This window comes from Arvicola amphibius, chromosome 17, assembly GCF_903992535.2.
Source record: "Arvicola amphibius chromosome 17, mArvAmp1.2, whole genome shotgun sequence".
In the NCBI taxonomy this organism is placed as follows: Eukaryota; Metazoa; Chordata; class Mammalia; order Rodentia; family Cricetidae; genus Arvicola; species Arvicola amphibius.
This window is the reverse complement of record NC_052063.2, coordinates 40,009,251-40,030,281: the sequence shown is the minus strand read 5'-3', so window position 1 is coordinate 40,030,281 and position 21,031 is coordinate 40,009,251. Positions and strand designations below refer to the sequence as shown.

Here is a 21,031-nt window from a genome sequence, read left to right as displayed (position 1 = left end):
GGTGGCTCTGTGGTAGAACACTTGCCTTCATGTATGAAGCCTAAGGTTTGTCCCCTAGCACTTTACAAAAAGAAGTATAAACGAATAGATGGGTAGGAAGTTTGGTGGTTAGTGCTAATTGCCGACTTGATGCAATCTAGAATCATCCAAGAGATGGGCCCCTGAGCACACCTCTGTGGGCTGACCTTGACCCAGGTCCCAGGTCTATCTCAGAGGGGTTTGTTGAGCAAGAGAATGAAATTAGACACATGAAAGCATTTTGTAAGCTATAGCTGACCATTAAAATGTAAGGCATAGTAAACAATAATTTTTAATATTAATCAATCATCCCAACCTATCTTAATTTACTTGATTTTGATGTGTCACTTATTTCCTATTCCTGCCCAGTATAGGGCAATTTTCATATAATTAGAAGTTCCACTTACTTTATAGTTAGTAAGTAAGGGTGTACCCTCTTACTTTACAGTTAGTAAATAAGTGTGTACCGCTTACTTTGCAGTTAGTAAATAAGTGTGTACCGCTTACTTTACGGTTAGTAAATAAGTGTGTACCGCTTACTTTACAATTAATAAGTAAGTGTGTACCCACTTACTTTACAGTTAGTAAATAAGTATGTACTCACTTTACAGTTAGTAAATAAGTACGTACCCGCTAACTTTACAGTTAGTAAACAAGTGTGTACTAAGGCTCCAGTATGTGAGGATTCGGGGCACTGGACTGTGGCCTGTCACTTCTATCCAGGTGTCCCACTGCCCCAAGCTAGGGACTCCTCTTGTGCCTTTGCTCGAATCGGGTCATCTTTATCTTCGCGTTGACAGATGAATAGTTACTTTATTACACAATAACCATGTTGTTCTTTTATTAGATCTAGCCATGCATTTAAACCTCTATATTTGTCCAAAGTTTGCTTGCTGTTTGATTTTATGTGTCCCTCTTAGATATACACAAAGATGTGATTTTTTAAAAGTAAATAAGCTGTAAATACTTTTAAGTGTATTTTGGAGAGTTGGAGAAGAGCTTCGTCAGCAGCATTTGCCAGGCAAACATCAGGACTGAGATAAAGGCCCAAAGCTCACACCCTATTGTGCACATGCTTTTAGTTCACATCTGAAGGAACAGAGACCAGTCGATGCCTTGAATTTACTGGCAAGCCAGTCTAGCTTAATTAGCCCCGGGTCCCAGTGAGAGACCCTGTCTTAGGAGGTAAAGTGGAGCAGTTACTGGCTCAGCAGATAAAAGCTGGAGAACCGAATTCAGTCACTGGAACCCACATGATAGAAGGAAAGAACCAACTCCCTCAAGTTGTCCTCTGACATGTATACATATGATATCACACACACACACACACACACACACACACACACACAATCAAGCAAATATATTTTTAAAAAAGACAAAGTGGGCAGTGCCCCAAAAACACAAGACCTGAGGCTGATATCTGTGATGCGCATGTTCATTTATGCCATCTGCATGTACACCTATGGGTGCACACACATACACACACAGATACACACACATACACACACACACGCACAAGTAAATATGTTTTTTTAAAAGAGAAAGTGGACAGTGCATTAAAAAACAAGACCTGAGGTTGATTTCTATGACATGTATATTCATGCAAGACATCTGCATGTACACCTATGGACACACACACACACACACACACACACACACACACGATAGTTCCCAGGGAAGCTCTCTTTGGGGATAGTTAAGTGGTTGCTCCCCATTTGTCTTATTTCAGATCTGACTCTCAGAACTTCCACATGCTGATTTCTGACCATAAACATACAGTCGAGTGTGCCTTAGAATGCCAGAAAGTATTCCCCATGTGCCACTGAGCCATGACCTCTTCCTGACGTTTCTTTGCAGGAAAGGGATTGAGCTTCCCAGGACGTGAGAACTGTTTCTAGGCCAGCAGACACTTCCTCTTCCATAATCGGCTTCTCTGCATCCGCAGAGCCTAGTGGAGACTGACGGGTTTTCTGTATGGACCACTTCCCCAATGCCGGAAACCTGGGCAGTGCCTGGTTAAGCCTGACAAAGAACCAGACTTTCTAGAGAATGGTGATAGAATGTGATGATTGGCTGTAGCGATGAGTAATGTGCCAAATCTTTTTAGCAGTTGGGGCAAGGATTCCTCACCGTGGAGGTAAATATTTCTGTTTTCCCAATGCTTGTCCCTTTAAATAGCAGTTTGGCTGTTCACAGTCACAAGTGAGGGCATGCCCTTGACTTCTCTGGAAAGTTTCTTCTGGAGTCCTGACACTAGCAGTGACGATGGAAATGAACCTTCTAGAACTCCTGCAAGAGGGGCACCGTGAGACCTAAGAGCGGGGCAAGGCCCGAACTCAGAGGGCTCTTTAGAAAATGTTGTGGGCTGCTTTCTCTTATCTTTCCTTTAAAGCTAAAATTGTCTTTGTCGTCTAGCTGTGTGGATGCCCTCCAAGCTTGTGTTAGGAGCCCTACTGGTACTTCCCCAGAAGGCATGTGTAAATGTCCATAAAAACTATGTCAGCCTGTCAAATTAATTCTGAAACCTGCCATAGAAGCCCCAAGATAGTTATTTCCTGTATCTTATTCCTTGGCAGGGGCTTCCACTTCCCCTCTCAGTTTCTGAGCTCTAATTTCCCCCCGAACTAAAGTCATGATAAAGCATGAGTCTACAGAAGGTCAGGAAAAGTGAGAGCCTTGGCAGCCGCAAAACTACAGGATTCATAATGTCGGCTATTGAGATCTATTGAAAAGCTAAATCAGTTAAGGCAATGTGGTGTCATGTTCCTGCACAGCTCTAGGGATTTACATAAGTAGGACGGGGTGGAATGAAGACAGGGCGGACACATAGACACAAAGAAGTGGGATCCGGTGGTCTGGGCTCTCTGATAAAGAAGCCACAGCACCCAGGAAACTCAGCATCCTCTTCACATACCGTTAAGCAGGGAAGTGGGGTTATTCAACCAGCCGAACAAGGAGGTTGATATTATGGTATACAGGTGGTGGAGATCATCTCAGGAATGTCTGTAGGGGCACAGTCTTCATGCCATTGTACGTGGAGGGTGGGCAGAAGGCTTTGGTGGACGGTTTATAACATATTGACAACATCCACACTTGGTTCAGAAAGGGCCTTCACCATCTCTCTGAGACTCACCTGCAAAAGCTTTGCATCCCCATGGGTGTGAGGTCAGGTATCGTAAGAGGAAATCAAAAGACAGCAGATGGCACATGAGCAGTTGACATAAGAGGCAAATGGCCAACAAAGAAATGCAAATCGGTACATAATATAATATCATCACGTACTAACCGCGTGACTTTTGTGTTGGTGTTGAGGATCCAGATCTAGGTCCTCAGGCTTGTACGGAGAACACTTTAGTCACTGGGCCACCGCCCCCCCAGCTCTCATTTTTAGGGCTTTTAAATTGCTAATTTTTATGCTTGTCTATTAGAAATAGAGTGCTTAAAAACTAGATCAGAGTGTACTTTCCATGTTCAAATAAACATCTTAAATCCTAATTTTTCTGGAAAGTTAAACCATACAATCACAGCATTTCTTGTTCTGGAAGAAGAATCCAAATATAGTAAAATTCACAACATGCCTAAGGCTAACTAACTTGAGTTTGGATAAAACATTCTTGGTGAATGACCTTAGCCCCTGGGACAGGTTTGTCTTGATAGTCTCATTGACTGTGCCATAACTGTACTTCCTATTTTAATATGGCAGAATTTTTAATACACTGTTTATGGTATTTTTTTAACCTTTTTAACTGAAGCCAGCAACATAGAGAATGTACAAACCCTGCGTTTTCACTTGATAAATTTTTATAAAATGAACACATCGAAGTAATCTCACCCAGATTTTGGGACTTTATCAGCATCAAAAAATGCACTAGTAGCCGGGCGGTGGTGGCGCACGCCTTTAATCCCAGCACTCGGGAGGCAGAGGCAGGCGGATCTCTGTGAGTTCGAGACCAGCCTGGTCTACAAGAGCTAGTTCCAGGACAGGCTCCAAAGCCACAGAGAAACCCTGTCTCGAAAAACCAAAAAAAAAAAAAAAAAAAAAAATGCACTAGTATATACTAGTATACACTAATATACACTAGTCTACACTAGTCTACACCCTCCCATTGCAAGGGCAGCCGTCTGTCTGCCTTCTAACAGAATAGGCTCACTTGCTTAGTTTTGCACTTCAAAATAAACCTAAGGTTAGCTTCTTATGCTCAATATTATGTATGTGAGATTCATATGGCTGTGGTTTGGTTTGATAATTTATTCTCTTTGTTATGTAGTGTTTCACAAGGCAAATATGCACACAGTTTGTCTATTTTACCGATTAGGTATTTTCCATCTTTTCTTGCTTGTATGTAAGTTTCTATGGGGACCATAAATGGGGTTGCCATAGGGTAGGCCTGCACTTACCTTTCAAAAATAATGTCAAAGGGCGTCTGTGATGATTTAAGAGAGAATGACCCCTCCTTAGGCCCTAGTATTTAAATGTGTGGTCCCCAGTAGGTGAAACTGTTTGGAGAGAATTAGGAAGTGTGTCCTTGTTGGAGGAGGGGTGTTACTGGGGGTGGGCTTTGAGATTTGAGAAGACATGGCCATTCTGCCTCTTCTTTCCTCTCCTCTTCCTCTCTCTTTCTCTCCCTAAACCTTTTCCCCTTCCCCCCTCTCTCTGCCTCCTACCTATGGTGCAAAATGCGAGTTCTCAGCTGTTTCTACTGCCATGCCTTTGCTCGGTCATCATGAGCCCTAACCCTCTGAAACCGTACGCCTAAATTAAATACTCTTTTGTATGTATCTTGGCCATGGTGTCTTATTGCTGCAATAAAAAAAGTAATTAAGACAGCCTTCAAAGAGAACTGTATAAATTCTCTTTCACACAGGCAAGGAGAATTCTAGTTGCTTCACACAGTTGTAGTGGTCAGTCTTTCACAGAAGCCAGTTGGTTCAGTGTGTGGCAATAACAAAAATCTGGACACAGGGCTAGAGAGGAAAGACAAATGAGTCGGGCAGATCCTGGGGCTTGCTGGTTGCCCTGTTTAGTCAAATCAGCAAGCTCCAGGGTCAATAAGAGACAGTCTCCAAAAATATGGTGGAGAAAAATAGAAGACATCTGACCCTGACTCCCACACCATGCCAGCTGCCAAGCCAGCAAGACACATGAGCGAACACACACTCAACCTTACATGCACACAGCGACCACCACACCACACCAGCTGCCACACCAGCAAGACACATGAGCAAGCACACACTCAACCTTACATGCACACAGACTAACAGGTTAAGAATATTTCATTAGAGTTCCACCATGCTGAAAACAGTTGGAATTATTAGAGGTATTACTTTCATAACATTGCATCAATAAAAAATACTTTTAACCATTAAGTAAACTGAAGGTATTTCTACCGGGAAGCTAACTTGACATGCACAGTCTTTCTTCTCTGCTTGGGAGGCTATAATCAGGGCTTGCACTCATTGAAATGCAGGACTAGGAAGCAGGAAACTGACTAACAAAATACAGACAAACCCAGAGTGTCTCCCATATAAACAGCCCTCGGTGTAGCTCATGTAATTATGCAGCCAGTAAATCAACACCGCGCCAAAGGCTTCAATCCTGATGCAGACATCTTACTGAGATGCCTTTAACCATGAATAATCTATGTCCACACGATCCATTTTCCCCCCAACTGTGCTTCACTACAATAGGATAAACTAATCATTTGTCTATGGCTGGGTTCTTGATTTTTCTTCCTGAGCTTTCCTCTGTTTCTTTTTCCCCTGTTACACACTCATTTCTCCTCTTGTACTTCCTTGCACAATAGAACCCCCCTCTTCTACCCTGTCCACTTGTTCCTGCTTCTCCCATGCATCTTGTTAGATATCTTGGCATGCAGCCAGTACTCTGGACCCCTACTTTTCAGAAGGGCCTGTGAGAATGGAGAGGGAAATAGGTTACTGCCACAAAGTAGTATGACCATCATGATGATATGGTGGGAAAATTTTTACTGTGGAAAGTGATTGCAATGATTGATCAAAACATTAATAGCTGTAGGTCTCCTTCTATGATGTAGAAAACAGCTTCCACTTGTGTGGTTCTGGGAAGGGGTACCTGCTAAAATAGTTCCCTTGTTTTCCTATTGCTTATTCCAAGAAAATCAACTGGGAAACACTGAGAAAATAGTTCATTTGTTTCCCTATTGCTTATTCCAAGAAAATCAACTGGGAAACACTGAGATTAGATTCTAATTCATTTATTTGGCTCAACCCAATCATACCAATTCTTGTTCAGGTGTCACTGCCATTCCCTTGACACAATGGTTAATTAGTTTAAAAAGTAGCTGGAGATGGGCTGGTTTAGGTAATTCTCCAAGGTTCAATGCCTTCTCACAGTGCATTCATATCTCTTCATTCTTTTCTTGACCTCTATGTGAGTTGTGTGATGCTAGAGTTAAGAGTTCATGTTCCGCCGGGCGGTGGTGGCGCACGCCTTTAATCCCAGCACTCAGGAGGCAAAGGCAGGCGGATGTCTGTGAGTTCAAGACCAGCCTGCTCTACAAGAGCTAGTTCCAGGACAGGCTCTAAAGCTGCAGAGAAACCCTGTCTCGAAAAACCAAAAAAAAAAAAAAAAAAGAAAAACCAAAAAGGAAAAAAAAAAAAAAAAAAAGAGTTCATGTTCCTACAGGTGGCATGTTTATGGAACTTTTTCCATGTGTATACAAATATATCCATCTAAAAGAAAATAAAACTGCCTTTCCTCCAAGGTATAATGCATTAATCCTTCCACTATTTTGATAAATTTCAGTATTTCATAGTTTTATATTATGAGGTGTTGCTTGTAAATTTTTGTGCAGGCTTTGAAGTTAAATTGGAAAAAAAAACCCTCATATCATTAGTGTCATCCACAAGTGGGTACTCATTCTGGTACAAGAGCAGCCATCATGACCTCAAAATACAACTTCTGTATAATCAGGATCATTGGCCTTCTGCCTAGAGTTAGTAATAGACAGTCATTCTTTAGCTCATTTCATTGATAAATTAGTGGACACCTATCATGTATGAGCTTGCTTTGTAGGCACTGGCTAGTCACTATCAAGAACTCCCAGATGCATAGACTTGTGAAGTGATTGATTAGCAGTTACCTGCAGAACAATTGTTGAATATCCTATATTAAAAACAATGCTAAAGGAAAACATATGGCTCTATTTAAGTGTGTAGCAGGCAGATTGGAGTGGTTTGTAGGTTCAGGCAGGAATCCCTGTAGATGTGACATTGGAGCAGAGCAAGGGAAATAACTGGGGGAAAGATGGACCAGGTGAGAGTGGGAATATCCTAGGTACAGAGAAGAATGGATATGACAGCTTATGAAGCAGAAGGTACATAATATTTTTGAAGAGCTAAAAGAGCAGACAGGACCTGGGGACTAGAGAACAAGAACAGATTGGTGGAAATAAAGCGGAGACAACAAACAACATCCAGATCACACAGGTCCTCCTGTGCATTAGGATCTTTCCCATCCAGGTCACACAGGTCCTCCTGTGCATTAGGATCTTTTCCATCCAGATCACACTCCTGTGCATTAGGATCTATTCCATCCAGATCACACAGGTCCTCCTGTGCATTAGGATCTTTTCCATCCAGGTCACACAGGTCCTCCTGTGCATTAGGATCTTCCCCATCCAGGTCACACAGGTCCTCCTGTGCATTAGGATCTTTCCCATCCAGGACACACGTGTCCTCCTGTGCATAAGGATCTTTCCCATCCAGGACACACGTGTCCTCCTGTGCATAAGGATCTTTCCCATCCAGGACACACAGGTCCTCCTGTGCATTAAGATCTTTCCCATGTGGAAAGGTTTACAAAGCACTGGCACTAAAATGAGAATTCAACTTTGAAAGATCACTTTGAATTGGGAAGGTATAACACATGTGAGGATCCTGGAATATAAGACGAGTTGGGACATGTGTCTGGCCGTCTGAGGGCATGGGGAAGAATTATTCTACACGGCAGGAGGGCTGGACGGAGATGTATGTTGGAAAATTCAATTTATTAGTGATGGCAGTACGTGAAAGTATAGGCCACCATGGAGAGCGGGAGAATGAACTCTTGCCCAGCTTGCTGCCGTGACTAATTCGCAGTAATCTTTATGTGGGATCTCCATTCCCTTTTCCTTGCAGTTCTTTGTCTACCTGGGTAAAAATTTCATCCTGATATGATCTCTTAGAAAGTTACAGTTCTGATCTGAAAACCGCTTAATGTGAAAACTCTATGTTATGGTGTCTATGTCTGAAGACTGGATGCCACCCCTCCAATGGTCAGTTCATGTTTCTAAGTCCATAAGAGAACGTTAATCCTGAGCTATTTCTTTCCATCTTCCGAATCATCGGTTTTCCAGAATCCCACTTACGGTCTGCATTTCATTTCTTCTCATTAGTAGAAGCTGAAGAGTTTTATTCTAGCTAATATGTGTTTTATGAAATTAGTTCCCAGCCTTCCTTGATTTTTTTCTCTCTGGATGACATATGTGGCGTTGCTGCTGCTCTGTAAACTGGTTGCTTTTATAGATAGCTCCTAAAGTTAGGAATAAAGAACATGGGTCTTCTGCAGTCAATGACCGCAGCCATGTGATGAGTTCAACATGGACCACTCTCTTTGCCACTAGCCCTGAACTACAATGCCTCTTCCCTATGCCATAACTTTCCATTTCTTGGCTCAGAATTTGGAAACGTTCTACTTATAAAGAGACCCGTTGCTTCTACATTTATGTCCCTCAAGTGCAAATACTGCATATGCTATTCTCCTAAATCCTCAACAACAATATTCCTTGAAGGGAGACCTTTATTCCAGGTTCCAGTCACCTAGCTATAGCTATATACCTATATATAGTGGGAATAGCTGTGATGTGGTTTTCTTTGCCTTTAAATTCATGGTGGCAAAGGATCTGGTATCTTCTGCCTCAATTATGTGTGATACCATGTTCCTATTGTTTCTATGAGAAAGAATTAATATTTAATATTTATTAATTAAAACATTATAAACATTAATATATCAAGGATATGAATGATAATATTTTGACACATCTGTAGTCTAGGAAAAATATTAACTAAAGTGATCATAAAGAATTTTTATCTATTGATAGGCTCTTTTAAATCTGATTCTTAATCTTGACAGAGGCTATATCTGTGAGTGTCCATTACCCAAAATAGTTGGAGTAAGATGAAGAATGTGTTCAGTCTGAATATTTTTCTGATTTTTAAAGTATTTGTATATATGTAGTAAAGTTGATGAGAGATCAGACCCAAGAGTAAGCATAAAATTCCTTTACGATTCATCTATATGTTATGCACACAGTTTAAAGTAATTTTCTGCAATATTTTAAATGAACTTGTTCATAAAACATTTCATGTTGTGAAATCTTCCACTATAGTAACAAGTAGAAAAATTAATATATTAAGTAATAAATAACATGAAAGCCTCATTGCTTTCATTTTAAAGCAAAATAAATTTACAATCAGGTCCAGCAGGGTTGTGAAGAGAAGTATGAATAATCACTGTCCCACAGACCCATTTTTTTTTCAAACCCAGAGTTAAGGAAGTGGTTTGATAAATAATAATTGATGACTCAAAAATTCCACAAAGGTAATGATTTAAAAAAAAAAAAAAAAACTAGCTCACCCAACATGATGTCAGGAGACCAGGAAAATTAGCCCAAGGTAGCAGTCACCACAGAGTGGGGCTCACGAGCGAAGTAAGAATAGGCTCTGGGTAGTCATCATGTCTCAGGACCACAGAGCTACTTCGGTAGAGTAAGGTCACTGGCTCTTTCCAGCTGGTATTAATGAGAAAAAATTCTGAAATGGAAGGAATAGAAACAGAACAGACCCTAAAGAAGAGAAACCTTTGCTGAGTTCTTTTCAATATTGCTCGTTTTCCGTACTGAGTTGTTTCAACATTGCTAGGCATTTAGGAAAGTAGTCCATACAAGAATCCTTATGCATTATTCAGAGTTCTCTAGTGGAATGGAGCCAATAGAGTGATATATGTGTGTGTGTGTGTGTGTGTGTGTGTGTGTGTGTGTGTATAATATATATATTTAAGAGGAATTTATTAGATTCGCTCACATGGTACTGTCTGGGTAGTCCAACCGTGACTGCTCCTACACTGGAGAGGCTGAGACCCCAATAGCTCCCAGTTCACATGACTGGATACTTCAGCAGTCCCAGGCGGGCACTGTAAGAATTCCCGGAGAGTCACAGGTTTTCCTTTAGTCCAACTTGAAAGTCTGACAAAACTGGATTCTGATAACAGTGGAAAAAATGTAAGACAGTGGCAACATCCATAGGGTGGGTGAACTCAAAAACAGGATAGATGAAGTCACCATGAGATATGAAGCAATGGAGCAGAAGGCACAGCTTTCCCCTTGGAATTCTTTCATCTGGGCTCCTCCCCATCCCCACTCTTGGGAAGCACAATCAGGGGGATGTCTATGAGTTCCAGGCCAGTTCTGGTCTACAGAACAGGTTCCAGGACAGCCACAGAAACCCTGTCTTTCAAAACAAAAAACAACACACACAGACATACACACACACACATACACACAGACACACAAACATACACACACATACACACCACACACATACACACACACACAGGCGCGCACGTGCGCGCACGCACACACACACAGTAGTGAATACTGTTCACATTTAGCATGGGCTTTCCACTTTCAAAATACTTGATCAAGAAACTCTCTCACAGGTGTACCCAGCAGTTTAGTGCTTAGTTTAGTTGATTTCAGATCAATCACTTTGACAAGGAAGATTAACAATCATGAACCCACCCCTTATCAACTTGCTACTCGGTCATACTTCCGTATGTCTGCTTAATTTTCATATGAAAGGAATAACAGCATAACATTACCTAACATGATACTTAACTTTGATTTATGTTGCTGTGGTAAAAACACTGTGACCCAAAGCAGCTTGGGCAGGGAAAGGGCTTATTTCAGCTTAGAGTCCATCATGAAGGGAAATCAGGACAGGAGCTCCAAACCACCATCTGGAGCAGGAACTAAAGCAGAGGACTTGGAAGGATGCTGTTTCTTGGTTTGCTTCCAATAGGCTGGCTCAGCCTGCTTTCTTATGCCACCTAGGACTTGCTGCCTATGAGTAGCACTGCCACCAGTGAGCTAGACCCTCCCACACCAGGCATCAAGAAAATGCTCTGTGGAGCTTCCTGCATGCAATCTGATTGGGGCATCCTCTTTCCAGATAGCACTAGCTTATACCAAGTTAAAAAAAAAATAACCAAGGCATACGGTATAACTAGTGATGTATAAACATAAATACACTACTTTCCATCCCCAGCATAGGTGGCACAAACCCCTGAGGAATGCTTATTTTTTTAGTGTCCCATAACTTAAATATGATAGTATGGATTTGCAACAGCTGGCCCCTGGTATTGTCTCAATAAATGTTACATTAAATAGTAGAAAAATGTGGGGGAACCAAATATATTCTTAAACATGTGTATCTATGCACAAGCATATTCCGAATAAACAAGACAGAAAATCTTGCAGTGATTGCAATCTTCATTTCTGTAACTTGCCAAGCGTCTTTAGATGATATTTATAACAGCGTTCCTCTACGACCTCTTCTGTGTTTCCTCTACCTTTGTCAAGCACCTCAGCCACCTAGAGGAGTTCTCATTTTCTCATTTGGAGAAATCTAATCACATACTTCTTTCTCATCCATTTCCCAATCATTTTCCTCTCGGGTCCCAAAGCATCCTGCCAAACCATTGGCTACAGGTCATGGGTCAGGATATAATCACATATCTGACCATTTCTCCTTTCAAGCACAATGTGCAACCATGTGTGCTACATGAAGTCCTGCCTATGTGAAGCTTTCCATTCCCTGGTCTCCTTCTGGGGAATCCACCAAAGGGGGCTGTATGCTGCAGCTGTGCATGTCTGGGTGTGCTGTGTGACAATGCTCTTGTACACTGTGAAGATTTGTCACTTATGTTGGTTTTAATAAAATACTGATTGGCCAGTAACCAGGCAAGAAGTATAGGCAGGGCAACCAGACTAAGAGAATTCTGAGAAGAAGAAAGGCAGATATATAATCTCAAGCCAGACACAGTGGAAGCAAGATGAGAATATCTTATTGAGAAAAGGTACCAACCCACATGGCTAAACGTAGATAAGAATTATGGGTTAGTTTAAGCTGTAAGAGCTAGTTAATAATAAGCCTTAGCTAATATGCCAAACAGTTTATAATTAATATAAGCGTCTACTGAATACCAGGCAGGACAGAAACTTATGTCTACATGGGTGATTCTTGAATAGAATGCAGAGCCATCCATAAACTAGGCCTTAGTCTTCTCTTCTTCAATCCACCAATTATAGGCTATAGATGCATACTTGGGGACAAAAGGCATTTGACAACTTCTTCATGTAACTTGTTTGTGCTTTCAAAACATGTTCTGACCATATCATGTATACATCATCAAATCATTTTATTCAGTGATAGGTTGCTGTTACATACACCAAACTTTATGGCTTGGTGACTCAGAGAATACCTAGCTCAAGATAGGAGCTCAGAGCTCCTAACTTAGTAGCTAATTGTCAAATATTCAGCTCCATTAATGACCAATAGCAGGCCTGAAGATGTCTCTCAAAAAGAGACGAATGGTCTATCTAATGTGACATTTAGGCCTTGCTCTAAAATTTTGGCCTCTGCTGTGGCTTACATATGGTACTGTGAGAACCATCCATTTGGCTGGATCTTATGGCCTAAGTAGCAAAGCAGCCTGCACAGTAGCCAGGACCTGCCAAAGATCTTTTCCCTATTCTAGGTCCCACTCAAAATTAGCAGCTTTCCAAATCACTTGGAATATGGGTCAAAGTAATCCCCCCAAGTGATGAATGTGCTGTCTCCAAAACCCAAATGGCCCCAATACGTGTTGTGCTTCTTTTGTATAGTAAGGCTGAGAATAGGGAGTGATTGCTAGAATAAACCTGATCATGTGGTTCTTAGGTGTTTGGAACAGGATTTCAGAAAGAGTGTGAAAGAGTTTGGGACTTAGGGTTTGAAATTCCTTGAGTGCTATAAGCACAGCTTAGTTGAACACTCTCCTGGGAGTTCAGAAGGCAAGAATACTGAGCGATATGCATACAATAGAAGACAAGTTTTTATGGTTTTACAAAAGAACTGGAATCTATCAGGACTAGGGGAAGCTTGGTCTAATATTTTGGCCACAAATATGGCCTCATTTTACCTATGCATTGAGAAACTGAGTCGGGTTACATTTAACGATAAAGGACTAATTTTTTTTTTTTGATGGGAGAAGTTTCAAGACAGAAAAAGCATTCAGGGTGTTGCTGAGACAGTAACAGTAACTGTTGAAAGTGTTCAGTGCCACTGAAGGCCACCCTCCTGTGCTCTCCTGAGACGATATGAATGTTGATCCTGAAGGCAAATCCCCACCCATTGATATTGCCATCATGGGAGAAATCCAAATTCATTTCAAAGAAGAAAGCCTAATCTAAAGGGGCTCCCGCCTCTACCAAATTAGCTGCCTAAGGAACAGCTTTCTCCACGTCATCATGCAGAAGCAAATCCAGCTGTGGTCCCATAGGACTGGGCTCCATGGTGAGCTGGAAGCACAACTTGCCAGGGTTGTCCCTGTGGCACCGGTTTTGCGGGTAGGGAAGATGCCAGATTGAGTGGGTCAAGGAGTGTGGCTCCATGGTTTAAGAGAATAACCAAGGCCATACTGTGTGTAGCAGTGTATGTGTTCCTGTATGGAGTCTGAAAGGCCATTGTGTGAAGCTGCGAAGGTTCAGCTGTCGCTGCACAAAAGAAAACTAAAACACCTTAAAACTGGAGTCTGTGTGTCATCGGCACGTATGTTTACTTCATTTAAGAGAGACCTCATTTATCTCACACTGGAGACAGCTGTCACACGCCAACTTTCCTGCTTCATTAATCAGTGCCTCGTACCCACGTGTTTCCACCACAGAAACAGACTTCCCAGTTCACAGTCGCCGAGTCATGCCTTGGTGATAAAGACCACAGCAGCAAGCCGATGGAATCTCAAACACTGGAGCAGCAGGAACACAGACAAAACCGTTCACCAGCATGCAATCCTGCAAATATGATGAGACACTCTCGAATGTTTGAGGTCATAAAATATCAGCAGTAATAATAGTCTATATGCACTGATTTGACTTTAATAAACACTGTAGTCAAGTTTCAATTTATAGGAAAGCTGTCAGACTTAGGAAGTTTTAGTAACTTGTGTAAGGCACCATGATTCAAATAAAAATGATGGTTAAATGCAAACCTTTTAAATTCTATTTCCAGGCTCTTTCCAATATAGCACCTGTCTCTCCTTTGCTTTAAAGAGCATCAAAGACTTTGGTGGGGGAAGAGGATTCACTGTTTAACCTTTGCTGGCCTCGAACTCACTATGAGAAACAGGCTGTCCTTGAACTCGAAGATCCACCTGTCTATACCTCTGGAGCACTGGAATTAAATGATGATATCAAATACATTTTACTTGCTCGTTAATGTAATGGCTTCTAACCACATACATCCTGGTCCAAATCACTATGCTTGGCACTGAGATGATGGGGATCAACAAGACAGTGTCTGCCTTCGGAGTAAGCTCACCACCAGGCAGGGAACAAAGGCATGCAATCACATGTAGACATGCATATTGACAGGGAAGTGTGTGCTACAACAGCAGGAATAATGCTGGTTGTCGGAACATGCATGAAAAGTACCATACCAGGCTGTGAGTGGGAAAGAGACACCAGAGGTTTAGATATTTATACCAATTTTCAAAAGATGGGTAGAAGTTGAAGTAGTGCTTGAAGCCCAAAATTTAAAAAAAAAATGCAAAGTCACTCCTGAGAAGGAGACAACCCTAATGCAGGTCCCATGTGTTTATAGATTATACCTCGTTTGCCTGCTATTTGACAGTTTAGAGATATCATCTATCTACTCTCTCTCTCTTCTCGTTCTCCTCTTTCTCTCTCTCATTCTTTCCTTCTTCACCCTTTCCCATCTGTTCTTTTCCATCCACCACTTCTTTCTGTCTATTCATCCACTCACCATCTACCCTCCATGAATCAATACACATAAATGTGTGCATGCATAGTAAGTTCTGGTTATGCATTGAATTAATTTATTTTAAAGAAAATCTAGGGTGTTCCAGGCACCATTCCAAGCAGTGTAGAGAGCAAACTGATCCATGAGATGTTTAAAATCTAGTTCCAGGGACTGCCATGTACAGACATAATGGCAGCTGTATGGAGAAGGTGCCCTCAAGCTGTGTGGATATAATAGAAAAATACCTGAATTTAGTGATTAAAATTATCAAACCAACATCAGATCAAACATTCTTTATCTTTTTGTTTGTTTACTTGTTTTATCTTGTTTTGTTTCCTGAAATGTATTCTTTGACAGATTCTGTGGCAACAGCATCCGGGCCACTACTAGTTGAAGTTGCCAAAACTCCTGGTGCCAGCCTTGGGGTTGCCCTAACTACCTCAGTGTGCTGTAACAAACAGGTCATCGTCATAGACAAAATCAAATCTGCAAGTATTGCAGACAGGTGAGTGTCGCAGCAAATGTCTGCTGATCAACACTGTGTATGTGCTTAATCATGTCATGCACACTCATATAATATGCACACTTACATACTTTTACACACACAGAGAAAGAAGAGCCCTGTTGCCAATTTCTACAAATTTCACATAAAAATACAACTTTCTGTTGTGAGCCTTAAAATCATAACTACCTGATCAGCCACTTTGTTACGAGATGTCACTTCATGCAGACTTCCGGTGTGCTCTTTATCAATTAAAAAAAAAGCATTTATTTACTGTGCCCCTCGGAAAAATACGTTCTGGTTTTGATACATGGTATAAACACTGATCTTTATTCAGTCCTGTTCAGAGAGGTCATGGGTTTTTCTGCATCATTAACAATTAAATCCTGCAGTCAGAAGATATGGCTCCTTTTTGGAAAAGTAGGTAATACAATATTCTTTTTAAAAACAAGCCTGATACTGTCATAGTTTGTTAATCTTCATGGCTTCACAACCTCCAGTCAAGGGTCCCTTAGACACCGTCACAGTGTTATGATAAAATGAAATTCATTTTCCTGATTCACATTTTGTCTTTGTAAGATAACAAAAAAGACTGCTTTTTCACATAATAAAACTATTTTACAGCTCCGAGTATGAAAACCCCACTTCCCATGCTCGAGCACCCCGAAGTGAGTCACCATAGACCACTATTTCCAGACGGAAGGGTGGTCTAGAAATGTTCTTGCCCTGATCAGTAGATAGTCACCATGGAAACGCTTGGCTGCATTCAGCTGTCCACTATTTGCGTTTCCAGCCTCCTTCTCCCTTGGCCCTGCTGTTGCACAGCTACCCAAGGAGTGGGTGCTCCACAGCGCCATTGTTGCCCACTCTGTGCAAGTTAGTCACAGTGGCGGCCACTGAATTAGGCACTTTCTCCAGGTCGCTAGTGCAGGGTGTTTTAGCTGCCTGCCTCTGTTTTGTTTTGGTTTCATGCCACAATGGGTAACCAGTGTGGGGAGCTGTCCACTTGACTGGGTGCTGACTGCTGTGTCTACTGCTGGGAGTTCATCCAGTAGCCAACCGGTGTCTTCTTCAGCAAGGTGTAGCAGCTAGACCCCTCCTCCTAACTTTCCCCCAGCTCCCCATGTAAGTCTGGTTTCATTGCTCTTAAGTCCTGCATAATTTCTCATTTGTGCTAATTAATGTTTGACTCCAGATTTTAAAAAAAAATCAGAGTGCCATAATAAAGAACTGGTAAATTGGAAGCCTCTTTTAAAAGATTTGAAGGAAGCAAGTAGTAACCGAACCTCTTCTTCATCATCTTATGTGAGACCCTAGGCCAGTTCACTGCACTCATCTTAAGATGCTAAGTGAGTGACTACTTGTAACTGTAAGTAGAAGAGCCTAAGAGAAAAAAAGAACAGACTCGAGAGAAAAAAAAAATTCTCTTCTTCTTGCCCCTCTTGCTCTCTTCCCCATCCCCACTCCAAAATGTTTAAGGATAAAATATTTTTAAAGACAAGAGAGAATAAGAAAAATCATTCCTTCAGATTTTTTTTGCATTTTCCACAAGATTTTTTCATTCCAAATTCAGACACGACATGGCTAAAATATAACAGGTAATATTTTCTACTAACATTCATTTTTTTGAAAGTAATGATAATTTCTTAAGGCTCTAACTCTGGAGAATATGAAAGTCTCATTCTGAAGAGAGGATTTTCCATGCTGTCATATCTCCTCTCCACAGATGTGGGGCGTTGCATGTGGGGGACCACATCCTCTCCATTGACGGCACGAGCATGGAGTACTGTACACTCGCCGAAGCCACCCAGTTCCTGGCCAACACCACCGACCAGGTGAAGCTGGAGATTCTCCCGCACCATCAGACCCGCCTGGCCCTGAAGGGACCTGACCATGGTGAGACGAGCTTCTGTACCCTTCTCTCTTTCTCACTGTTTCAGCTTCCTTCTTACAGAGAGTCGGGAAGTGCTCCTCCCTTTAGCATACCACCAGGTTGGCTTCGTTCACTTCGCTGTATCTACAGGGTCCCCTTTATAAGCATTTATAGTCAGTGGAAAGCCCGAAACAGAAAGAAATACTGAGATTGAAATCTGAGGATCGAACTATTTGACCTTTCTGTGTTTCTTAAACTTTGGTGCAAACTGAGTATTAAGAGAAGGAAAATGAAGCCGGGTGGTGGTGGCGCATGCCTTTAATCCCAGCACTCGGGAGGCAGAGGCAGGCGGATCTCTGAGTTCGAGGCCAGCCTGGTCTACAAGAGCTAGTTCCAGGACAGGCTCTAGAAACTATAGGGAAACCCTGTCTCAAAAAACAAAAAAAACAAAAAAAAAAAAGAGAAGGAAAATGATTTGACTTCCTGATGGTCACAGGGAATTTTGACTGTCTGTAAAGGACAATGAAAGCAAGCATTAAGACTCACAAAACAAACAAACAAAAACAAAAAACAAAAACGTAAAACCCAAAGCACGCTTTGCAGCCAGGAGGCCAGGAAGAGCTGCCAAGACGTGAGATAGTGTTGGCCTTCATAGCCTTTCCAGCATCACTAAGTCTCTGAATGAAATGTTTTTACTATCCTAAAATAAGATAAAACCAATTTATATTAATAGCCAATATATTAAATATTCAGTTGCATGAAGGGTTGATTTCTGGGTTTTTTTTTTTTTTTTTTTTTTGTCTATTTGCTGGAATATTTATACCCCAGGATAAAGAACACATTCGCCAATCTTCATGCCAGAGGACTGAGAATGGTAGGCCCCTTGCAGTAACTAGAGTCAGCCGAGGGAATCTGCATCCTCACGGTCTGGCCGTAGGGTCCAGATAAGCTTTCTTGATGCATAAAACCATCCACTTGGGCATCTTAAACAAACACAAGACTTGGATTCACGAATCTAGGAAGTCGGTGTGTTTGGTGGAGCGTTCCTTCATACTCCCGTTCCCACTTATTTACTAAAGCACAGGCCACCGCCCCTTTTCAGTCCTGGGAACAGGAAGGCTTCCCCACTTTGGGCCGGTTATACTGAAAGAGGAGTAAGCTTTTCTGCAGTTAGCGACAGCTGAGTTTTCTAACACTGGAATGTTGCCTGTGGGAAGGTCATCTGCATTGTGTTTCTCACCTTCTAAAAGGCGCTGCGCTTCTCTACAGGGGGATAAAAAAAGAGGATGAAATAATTTTCCTACTGGTTGAGTCAGCTGGATGCAACCTTTTTTAATTAAATGGAGCTTAGACAGCCCTGGAGCTAATGATAATCTCTAGTACAGCATGCTGCCCTTATCAGATTTTAATTTGACACATTGGAGTGGGGAAATGATGCAACATACGCAGGTTAGGATTGGAACTCAGCAGAGTCGAATGGAGGCTCCAAGGAGCTATAGGATGCTGAGGCTAGGGCTGTGGGAACACACGGAAGGATGTCTTAAACTGTGTAAGGGTCTTCTTGGTGTATATGAAGTCACCACTGGATTTGGGGCACAGAGGGCTTAAGATTGCATGCTGTACTTTTTTAGGAAGATGCACCTCATGTCTGGAATCAGTAAATCCGAAATGTGAGCAAACCCTTCCAAAAATTTACTGTTTTTTTTTTTTTTTTTTTTTAGCAACCTCATTATTTTACTTTTTCTACCCTGATACAAATCCTAATAGTTCAAATAGTTTCCAACTCATGAAATATTAAAATAATATGAAAAGATGAAGAATTTATATGCTCAGCTGTATGGAGCAAGAACACATTGTTTTTCTTTGTACGGTAGGAGGCTAACAGTCTAGAGCTGACTGTCTACCTTGTTTAGCTTATGAGTGTCTCCCCTAAGTTTTATGTTAAATGCAGACATTAAAAGAAATAAATAGTGGCACTTAAACATAATTATATCTTAGTCCTGAGGGGAAACGATTGAGAGAACGTGCGATTGCTTTGTAATTCTCAAGCTTCTATTTTTGTCTTAGTTCAATCTGACATATTTTCACCATTCTTCCAAAGATATAAGTTCTGATTGCTTTTTCCAGTCTTCAATGCCTGGATCCGTGTCTTTCGTCTCATGAAAATATGAAAATCCAACATTTTCCAATTCGGTTAGCAAGAAAGCATTCATCACAGTAATTCCAGAATAGTGTGGGAGATGACAAACCCGTTTGGGATAAGAGGTCCACTATCCCCTTCCCTGGTAGACAGCAGTGTTCAGAACACTGGCAATGCTGGCCTTTTCAGAGAAGGCTGTGCGGCACAGGAGGAACATGCTTGCCTAAGCATGTGCATGGCCTTGTGTTACATCCCCAACATACAATTAAAAAATAATAGTTTTCGTTGAGGTTGGAATTTTTCCCACTGCAGGTCTTTAGGAGACATAAACTTGACTGAAGGAAAAGGGGCTGTAGGGAAGCAAATGTGGCCAGGGTCACTAGACTTAATCTGTTTAAAGGAGAATATTCCATTCTGTGATCTCCAGGGACAACCACCAGACCAGTTGTGACCCATTCTCTCAGACATCCTGGCAGGGCAAGAGAACATAATTAGGAAAACAAAAGAGAGTGCCCTGTATGGCGTATGCATCTGAGACTATAGCAGCCCTGTATGGTGTCTCCATCTGAGACTATAGCAGCCCTGTATGGCGTTTGCACCTGAGACTGCAGCAGCCCTTTATGGTGTATCCATCTGAGACAGTAGCAGCAATGCCACAGCTCACTGGCACAGGAAGCATTGTGGTTGCAGCTTGCTGTCTCAGCTGAAGAAGGGCTTTAGGAGCCTCTACAGGAAGAGGCAGTTCAGTGTGGTGGTATGGGCCAGGCTCTAGAGCAGACTTCCAGAGATCTCATTCTGAAGCCACCTCGTGGAACCTTAAGAAACCTACCCAACTTTTTCTGTATCTCAAGTTCTTCATCTGTAAAGTGTGGGTTATTGTAATGTTCACCTCATCCAAATACTAGAAGCAGCATTGCCTGAGACTCTCCATGAAAAGGCAGCTAACACAGCATCTGGGATGCAGAGAGGACTCAATGAACATATACAGCTATTATTGCATAGTTAAATAAATGAATGCTGCGAGCTCCCTCTGCAAAATGCAAGAACGTGCCCAAAATGTGACATCTTACTATTAATCTCCTGGGATGCTTATTTTATATATGAGTATCAGGTATACCGCTTTAAAACATAAGCGATTCGGAACACACATTCCAAGTGGGCATTCAATGTGCTTGCTCTCGGTCTAGGTTAGTTTTAAACTACCTTCATCAATCATGAATCCAACTTCTCTGCATCATTTATATCATTTTACCTCATAACCACTGTACGTATATAAAGACTTAGTCCCTGATAATAGTTAAGGGACAAGGTGACGATTATGGCTTCCTTTTCACCTGCCTACCACAACTGGCATGGGGATAAACACACAATAGGTGATCAGCTATACCTGCCTTATGGGCTC

General features: G+C 41.7%; 1 protein-coding gene across 1 annotated transcript in view; it reads left to right on the top strand.

The window, feature by feature from the left end:
* Positions 1–21,031, top strand: part of Grip1 (glutamate receptor interacting protein 1) — a 274,899-nt gene that overhangs the window by 151,981 nt on the left and 101,887 nt on the right. The window contains 2 exon segments of the mRNA XM_042054253.1: positions 15,472–15,619; positions 17,343–17,512. Coding sequence (XP_041910187.1) covers positions 15,472–15,619; positions 17,343–17,512 — 318 coding nt within the window.